Genomic DNA, 8,892 nt, shown 5'->3' with positions numbered 1-8,892 from the left:
TGCCTAAATAATATGGACTAACAGCTTATTACAACACTGAGAACTGCCACTTGTGCTTTCTGACGCTGCAATTTAATTCTTCATGGCCTGACATATTTTTAACCGTTAACGCCTGACTGCATCAAACTGATACGGTTTGCTGATATTATTAAGAGCATACTGCAAGGGTCGACATAGCATACGAGTACCACAAGTGAAAAATGACAAATCGGCGTGTACAGCTCGGTTTTAGTTGTGATGTATCAGTTTTACGATGTCAGGCCATTAAGGGTTAATAAAATAAAATTAAAGCTAATTTTTCCGCGTTATTCAGAAGCTTTACAGATAACTTGGGATAAGTGTCCTACTGTGTGACATAACCCCGGTAAATCCAAATCAGAGCGATTTTGTTTGATTGGCGGAGGTGTAAAACCGAATTAGCCGATGAGCCATAGCAAGCACTGTATGTGGCCCGTGGTGTTTGCTGGTATGATCGGAAAGAAGGTTTTTGGCGATGGTTCAGTCGGTGGTTAGCATTTTCTCGAACCTCTAACACAATCGTCAATCCTGCCCATCGACATCCTATTCATCAATTTTTCGGTGTGACCTTTCGAGTCACATTTCCTCACAGCGACTACTCCAAGAATTCAGTAAGATATCTTTGTTTACCGGTCATCCTAAGCTCCTCACGTGCAGAGTACAATATAAGACCATTCACATCGGTTTTTCAGCTGTGGATTTAAACTGTTCCAACTTCCAGCTATCTGTACAAGTCACAGCGCCTGGATACAGCTGGATTCAGCTGGATACCGTTTTAGAATGCACCTGTACGAGAACGCTGACCGCTCGGTCTACGCCTGGAACGCTGTGGACGGGGAGATTGACGGTCGACTGCAGCACGGCTTCGTCGTCGGCCTGGAAGAGAACGGCATCACTCCACCGCGGCTGATCATCGATTTTGGATGTCCGACACAGGAGGCGATGCCGGTCGAATACGGGAAGATCTGGGACTGCTCCACGTATCGACCTACGCGGGCGCGCGAGGGTGCCGCTGTGGAGGCACTGCTCCACGACGGCGCGGATCGTCCGTGGAAATGGTACCCCGCGACAATGCTAATTCCGAAGTTCAAGCACCTGGATAATGTGGCGCTGGTGGAGGTGGTGATTGGCGGGCAGACTCGTCGGGAAATGCTTCCCCGCCGACAGATTCGCAATCGATCCGGAGCAGCCGCCAAAAAAGATATCATTCCCGTCGGGCATTTTACTTTGCAGACATGCCATGTGCCCAATGGCTACTGGACCAGGCCGTTCCCTGAAACGACGTTGTTGCTTCAAGAAGTTGAGCGGAAGTTCAAAGTGCGACTTATCAAGGTACTCAGTCAGGAGATACTCTTTGTGGGGCGATGCCAGGAACCGCCTTTGCAAGATGAAGATGTAGTAAGTCGTCGTCAGTTGCTGGTTTTAAGTTTAACGTTTTTGTCATATCATTGGGTTCCTCATGATGCTATTCTTACCGTAGGCACGTGTCTTCGAAAAAGGCAAGCAGGATTCTGCCTTGTACGAACTGTTGCACAAGAGCACCGAAGAGTCGGATGATGGTGAGCCAAAACGGAAAAAGCCGTTGAATGTCGGTGGGCGCGGTTTACCGTTGGATTCGGGAGTGTTGAAGGAGGTCTTCCACTCACTGGACACCGTCGAACGCCAGCGCTGTCGTCGCACCTGTCAACTGTGGGAGACCATACTTACATCGGCGGAGCTGTGCAGCGACTTGCGTGTTACGCGTCAGAAGCCCAGCGCGACAACGCAACCAGTGAAATGGGACTGCAATTACGCCTTGTACGCCTGTATCTTCAAGTTCATCACGCCCGCCACCCGCACTATCTGCATTCGCGATACGGAACCGCGCTTTCTCGACATTTGCAACCTGCACGGGCGCAGTGACGCCCTTGGCTTTATTAAGAAGATTCTGGAGGATACCGGCAGCCGTATCGACCGTTTCATCATGCACCAGCGATCCATCACGATCGCCCAGCCAGAACATTCTGCCTTTTGGGATTTCGGCGTGCTGTTCGCCGAGATGACCGCACACATGTTCCAGCTCGTGTCGTGCTGCGAGCGTATGGTGTGGAAGGATTACGCCCTCACGCTGCTAGGCACGGAAACCGCACCCGCCATGGAGTTCCGCATTCCGGCTGCGGTCCTCATCGGTGGACGTGTGGATGAGGCGTACATGGTGGATCTCTTCGAGAAGCATCTGCTTTGGGAGGGACCACCGTTGCTTGGGCAGTTCTTGTACATTAATCAGGGCATGACGAGTCGTATCGCCGGCGGAGCCTGGGCCACGAAAGTTCTGCAGGTATGGACGCGCCGCTGAAAGAAAGCCAGCATATTAATTTTCATAGTGAAATAATTTAAAAGAGCAAGAAATCCTTGGCCGATTCGATTATTTAATTTGCTCTTGTTCCCGATTGTCCAACTGTGTCTAATCTAATCGATAATTCTGCAGATTCTCCAGGACTACCAGTCCGCCGATCCGCGTCCTTCGGCACATTATCCCGGACGCCAGTGGAGCCTGGACGATATACTCGGGTTGGACCTGAACAAACTAAACCGATTCTGTCTGCGGGCCTTGTCGCACTACATGGCCACTCTTCGTGGATGACGACCAAGCATCCGCAAGGCCAACAAGCGTCTCCTGCAGCGAATCCGAGTCTGAATAGTTTAAAGGCTCAAAGTCTGCAAATTAAAAAAATTTGTAGGAGTTTTGGTTAAATAACGGTGTAGAGAGAAATCTTGGCCGCTTTATCAGTTTGCTGGGTCAAGGATATGAATGAGCTTGGAAGCATTCCTGATTTTCTCAACAGGTAACCCTGTCCGTTAAGTTTGTATCAGGAAGCCTGGCTATCTTCTACCGGTTTGATTAATTATACAATTTTCTTTAAGTTTTTGATTTGATCCAGGCAAATACGAATAAATGTCATTGCAAAATCATCAGACATTAGTTATTTCATAAATCAGACATCATTATCATCAGACATCAGTTATTTCATAAATGTTGCGTATTCGGGAAGTAGACTTTGTTCCACTCTTAACACGTGCAATTCTGCGATGTATGCATGTTGTATGTAATGAAGTACGTAATTAGGTATGACTTTGATAATACAAGTTGACAGCAACGAGCTTGCAGGATGGCTGACTAGAAAGTACGACAAGTGATAAACACGCAGCAACAACAGGAACCATTCTTAAAAGAAGGTTCACCAGAACGCCACAAATCCTACAAAATCGCCAGTAACTGTCAACTGGAATAACTATGTCTATTTATGTTACTCTGCCGAAATAAACCACGCATACCTACTCGTATGGTCGTTCAAGTGAAACACTATGATAAGTGAATGAGCGATGGTCGTTCAAGTGGAACACCGGAAATATTGAATTCCCCAGACCGATTTTCTTCCGGTTTTTTTCTTTATCCAATGAAGGAAGATTTACTCTTTACGGAGTACTTAAAATTTTATAAAAGCTTGAACCGTTTTCTTGCAATTGCGTCGTAAAGAAATCAGTGACGAAAGCGCTTTAGCCACGCCACATGAGCCACTGCACTAAGCTCATGTAACTGGAGTCACCGCCGTACATGTGCGGCTGTGCAATCGCCGTGTTAGAAGTTGATTCAGAGAAACTTGAATTCAGTTTAAAGACATCAATCAACTTTGAAGAAATGAAGAAAAAACTTAAGTTAAACAGAAATTAAGCTGAACTAAATTAACTTCTAACACGGCGATGATACAGCCGCCCATGCACGGCGTTGACTCCAGTTATGTGATCTTAGTGCAGTAGATCATGCGGCGTGGCCAACGTCTACGGCAACGTGTGGTCGTTGATTTGGGGTGCCCTTACAGCAGACGGTGGTGGTGGAATACGGGAAGATCTGGGACTGCTCCCCCTATCGACCCAGTCGACTGTTGCTGCGCTGTTGCACGAGGGCCCGAACACACCGTGGATACTGGGTCCCGGAGAGCCCTGCTTCCATGTTTCGGCCAGCTATGCGATAAGGCGCTAGTGGAGTTGATAACGGCCGGGCAGTTCTGTTGTGGTCTTCCCCGTCGGCAAATTCGAGACCCAGCGGGAAAACTGCTGCAAGGAAAGCTTCTTCCCGTCGTCGTGCAGACCTGCCGAACGGTTACGGACTCAGCTCTTTGCTGAATCGACGCGGCTGTTCGGAAAGGTCGAGGGAAAATTCAGTGTGCGACTCATCAGTGTCTTATTATCGTTTCTTGTTATACAACTGTATTCAGCATTTGTGTTCATTTGGGCTGAACAGGACACACCAGAAGCTGCAACGAGAAGTCAAACTAAGCAAGACAGCCAAGATTCCAAAACGTTAAACGCCGTTACTGCTCCGTCTGCCACGATTCATACGCTTTTATAAGAACAATACTTTGTATTAATCATGTAATTAAACAAGAAAATCAAATACAAAATTCGACGCTTAATTCACAAAATGTTTCCAGTCGGTATTTAATCCTCGCCGTCATGGGATTCCGAGCTGCTGGAGTTGCTGACTTCACTGCCGGACTCGTTGGACGGACCGCTGGATTCACTGCTGGATTGCACCGACTGAGCGCTGCCCTCCACGGATGCCGGATTCCAGCGCCGTGCGTAGCGCGCTAAGGCATTCAGGCAGAAGCGGTTCAGTCGGCTCACATCCACGCCGGCCACATTGTACACCGTCCACTTGCGGTTGCGATACGCCGACGATGGGCGCGGATCGCGGGTTTGGAAGTCCCAGAGAATCTGCACATCAATTACGCAGCAGATTAAGCACCGCATCACACAACAACATCAACCAATGAAACGCGTTTACTTAAACCGTCCTGAAAGGGCACCGGTTCGCTGCCAACCATATCCTTTCCACAGTGAAATCTTCTGTTTTCCGACGGAAATTAAGATTTTTTCCAGAAGATTAATTCAAAAATAAGAAAGCTTCTTAAATTAAAGTTGGGTGTATCCTATTTGACTGTAGCTTTAAAAACAATATAGCGTACATTCGCGTGACACTACGTAAAATGATTGTACAGTCAAGTTCAAAACGTACAAAAACAGCCAAAATTGTTAGCGCTATCGAAAATCACAGGACTCGTGCTCTTTTCAAAACTTGACAAAAATGCTGGTAATTAATTAATTTTACTTACAATTTACAAGCAAGCCTCACACTCAAGTATTTTGAACCGAAACATTTTGGGAAAACCGGTCCTAATAAGGTTGGGTTGAAAGCCTAATAGCAAACTTATGAAGCACAGTTGGCCCATTGCGGGTCGCTGCTACGCAACCATCACTACGCTTATAAATCAGTGGCATGTCCATACCTTCTTCACTCCTTTGGCCTTCTCTTGGCTGTCGATCCCGTTGGCCATGCAGTCGGCCAGGCGGCGCACATCCAACGGCGGCTCCTCCCAGTACAGACCCTGCTCCAGCAGACCGACAATGTGCGCCGCGTCGACTTGTCCCCCGGAGAATGCAACCAGGGGAATGCGGGACTTCATCAAGGGCCGGCCGAACATTTTTACCACTGTGAGGAGTATTCTTTTACAATCAGACGTTGACAGGACGACACCAGCTTGGCGTGGAGCGCGGCGATGTGGATGGACAGGGCGCTCAGTTTCCACTGGTTAAATATTTCTTCTCTGAGCCAGATGGACTGCCGGCACGAGATGAAGCGTTCGATGCGGATGCCGGCCGTATCCAAGACCTTCTTCATAACGTCCACCACTTCACCGGCAGCATGCGGTATGTGTTCGAGATGGAGGGGTGACGGGTCGGTGTCGCGAATGGCGATGGTGCGGGTGGCCGGTGTGATGTGCTTGAAGATGCAGCCGTACATGGCGTAATTGCAGTCCCACCTTACACGGGATAACCGGCTGGGCCGCTTCCGCGTCACCCGCACTTCCTGGCACAGCTCCGCCGACGTGAGAAAGGCTTCCCACAGTGCACACGTCCGACGGCAGCGCTGCCGGTCGACAGTGTCCAGGGAGTGGAAGACTTCCTTCAACAGTTCCAAAGGCACTGCCAAATATCGCTCGCCGTAGTCCGACGGCTTTCCCCGCTTCTTGGTTTTTTTCCAAAAGTTTATCGTAATAATCCGGATGGTTTCGTTCTTTTTCGAACACATTTGCCTACAGCCAGACCGACCATGCACTGTTACTAGGTAATAATGTTATGTTAGGGAGGCCAGTTTAGGCGCGTATAGCCGGCAGAAAGGTTTACGGGTTTATGGTTTTTGCGATCAAAGGAGCCGCGTAAACCTTCCTGCCGGAATCGTAACCTATGGGCGGCCCATTGTGTGCAAGTGTTCAAGATTACAGACTAGCCTCCGATGAAGACCCAGACTCCAATTCTGACTCTGATTCTGACCACTCAAACTCTGACTCTGACTACTCACAGTCTGACTCTGACCGCTCAAAGTCTGACTCTGACTCTGGAAGGTTTCTTAGGTTTCTTAGGTTTTTTAGGTTTTTAAGGTTTCTTAGGTTTTTTAAGTTATTCTTAGGTAATTCGGTCAGAGTCAGAGTTTGGACAGTCAGAGTCAGACTTGGAGTAGTCAGAGTTTCAGCGGTCAGAGTCAGAGCTTGAGCGCGGGCCTCTGATGAGGCACCTTTGGAAGTACCGTAATTACGGGTAAGTCGTGTTATCATAATTTGCCAGTCAAACGGAATGTGTTGTTCACAAATTGAAAAATAGGCAGCAAAATATGATATTTGTACCCTAACCACAATATTACGGAATAACTTGTGAGAAGCCGAACTGAACTGTCCTTCGAGCACGACAAGCCGGTCATGCAAGTACTAGTATGCAGCCACTCCGCGCGCGGTTGCGAGTGAGTAGCTGCAGAGCGGCTTAGTAAGTACAAAAGCGGCTGCGGCATGCCAAAACGTATCCCCATGCAAGCCCGCGTTGAACGGGGGAAGAGGCGGCTCCCCGTTTCGATGTTTGGCCGCCTAAGGCGAAGTTTGAAGTATGACGACCCCGTTTTCGAACGCCGGGAGGGGAGGCGGATTTAAAGTATTGCGCTCCGCCCCCATCAATTTTCGGGGTCGACGCCCCCAACCCCTACTGTAAACCGCCAGCGCGGGCCTGCTCCCTTGATATTTATACACACCAAAGCAGCCTGCGGATAGAACGGTTCAAAATTCAACAACTGTCAATAGACTCACCACGTCTCCCTTGAATTCATTCCACCACATCGGCAATTCTTCACGCAGTCGGACATAGTGCATCTGCTGACTGAGGACTTTCGTGAAGCGCAAATGGAACGCCGCTACCGACGGTTCCAGGCCCCAGTAGCCGTTGGGCACATCACACGTCCGCATGACGAAATGATCAGCGGCCAAGAGTTTTCCTTGGAATCGTTCTTCGGAGCCCGGATCGCGAATCTGCCGATAGGGAATCAGTTCGCGACGCAGCTCCCCGCTTACCATCACTTCCACCAGTGACACCTCATTCCGATGCTCAAAAATAAGGAATCAGCACTCTCCGGGTACCTGGTCCAGGGGCGATGCGGGCCGTCGTGCAACAGCGCCTCCACATCGCGTAAATCGCGCACCAGGCCGATGGGATACCCGGATAGGGATAACATTCCCAAACCTTCCCGTATGGCACCACCACCGACCGTTGTGTGGGGCCTTCGAAATCGACGATTAAAAGCGGCGGAGTGCTGCCGTTCTCTTCCAGACCGATGACAAGACCGTGCTGCCGCAGACTGTCAATCTCCACATCCACAGCGTTCCAGGCGTGGACCCACCGATCAGCATCTTCGTACAGATACATTCTTTCTGGCTGAGAGACAGAGAAGTGGCCGTGCGGAATAACAAGGCTAAATGTAATCCGTGAGACTGCGAAGCAACGTGGAACAGAATTATTAAGAAGTCAAAAGTGGTCCTTGAAACGAAGCAGATCGAAAAATTAGTAAGAAAGCAGCTGCAAATTTTAAGTGCAACTGTGCAAGTTCAACGACAAGAATACAAGATCAATTTAATGGGCTCTGGTTAGCACTGGCTCTCGTCACTCGTGCAATGGCGTTGGCATCAACGTAACCGCTGGTGCAGGGAGCGTTCCCTTACACTGGGCAGTGAGCCTGTGACTGGAGTAGATATTTCATTCAGGCAATAGCCAATTAAACGTAACAAAAAGCCTGCGCCGAAAGACACTAATTAAAAAGTTTGAATTTACACATTGAAAAACAACCAAAGTCATTACTGTCACATCCAACTTTCGGTCGCGCGTTTAATGTACCCAAGACAGCAGCCGCATTTCCTCTAACAACAGCGAGACTAAAACGTTGTCTAAGGAAAGCCGTAGATCGAGATTCCCCGGTCACATCGCGAATCTTCCTCCCGACAAAACGTATCATCTCAGCAAATTCCGCACCAAAGGTTCCGAGAGTTTCGACTGCGAGGGTGTAGAACAGATACCCCATATCCTCCAAAAATCCGTACTTCCCGCGCTTAAAGTCTTCCGCCAGCCGTGCCACGTTACCTGACTTCTTTGAGCTGGCTTTTACGTGCGAGGTAGCCACGGTGTCCCAGCAGGTGGCGTCCCACACTACCGCCTTTCCGTCACGCACGGGTATCAGTGTCATGCCGTCCGGTCGCTTGTTATCCTTGTTTGACAATCCAGATGGCTCATTCTGACAGGGGAAGCCCGCCGTTTCCCAGCCGCGTTTAGCAATGTTGTTCAGTTCGAGATGCCGGGACTAGATTCAGGACTAGATGCTGGAGTAGATTCACGTTCAGATATGTATCACTCACTATTATGGCCTGTGTTGCCATTATTGTTCCGAGGTGGCTTTTTAAACGTGGATTTTTTAACGTGGATTAAAAAAAATTAAGGAATATCTTTAGTGTCCCGCTAGACGAT

At 49.0% G+C, this 8,892-nt stretch overlaps 2 protein-coding genes across 3 annotated transcripts; one reads left to right on the top strand and one right to left on the bottom strand.

The window, feature by feature from the left end:
* Positions 1 to 509: 509 nt before the first annotated feature.
* Positions 510 to 2,754, top strand: LOC129599035 (uncharacterized). The gene is made up of 4 exons (XM_055497167.1): positions 510 to 629; positions 711 to 1,416; positions 1,499 to 2,335; positions 2,486 to 2,754. Exons 2-4 carry the CDS (start codon positions 799 to 801, stop codon positions 2,639 to 2,641), a joined length of 1,611 nt encoding a protein of 536 aa, XP_055353142.1. The 5' UTR covers positions 510 to 629; positions 711 to 798; the 3' UTR covers positions 2,642 to 2,754.
* A 1,738-nt stretch (positions 2,755 to 4,492) lies between these two features.
* Positions 4,493 to 7,369, bottom strand: LOC129599036 (uncharacterized). 2 transcript variants are annotated; one of them, XR_008691855.1, is made up of 3 exons: positions 7,191 to 7,369; positions 5,346 to 6,152; positions 4,493 to 4,773 (listed from the first exon to the last, which is right to left on the bottom strand). XR_008691855.1 is itself a non-coding variant. In XM_055497168.1 (2 exons), the coding sequence occupies exons 1-2, from the start codon at positions 5,538 to 5,540 to the stop codon at positions 4,498 to 4,500; spliced, it is 471 nt and encodes a 156-aa protein (XP_055353143.1). In that variant the 5' UTR covers positions 5,541 to 5,601; the 3' UTR covers positions 4,493 to 4,497. The 2 variants fall into 2 exon arrangements, 1 of the variants encoding a protein (XP_055353143.1); XM_055497168.1 differs by lacking the exon at positions 7,191 to 7,369 and having other exon boundaries at positions 5,346 to 5,601.
* Positions 7,370 to 8,892: the final 1,523 nt, after the last annotated feature.

The sequence above is a fragment of the Paramacrobiotus metropolitanus genome, unplaced genomic scaffold (genome assembly GCF_019649055.1).
Source record: "Paramacrobiotus metropolitanus isolate TYO unplaced genomic scaffold, Prichtersi_v1.0 Parri_scaffold0000135, whole genome shotgun sequence".
NCBI lineage: Eukaryota > Metazoa > Tardigrada > Eutardigrada > Parachela > Macrobiotidae > Paramacrobiotus > Paramacrobiotus metropolitanus.
Note: the sequence above shows the minus strand (reverse complement) of the source record. Positions and strands in the feature narration are given on the sequence as shown.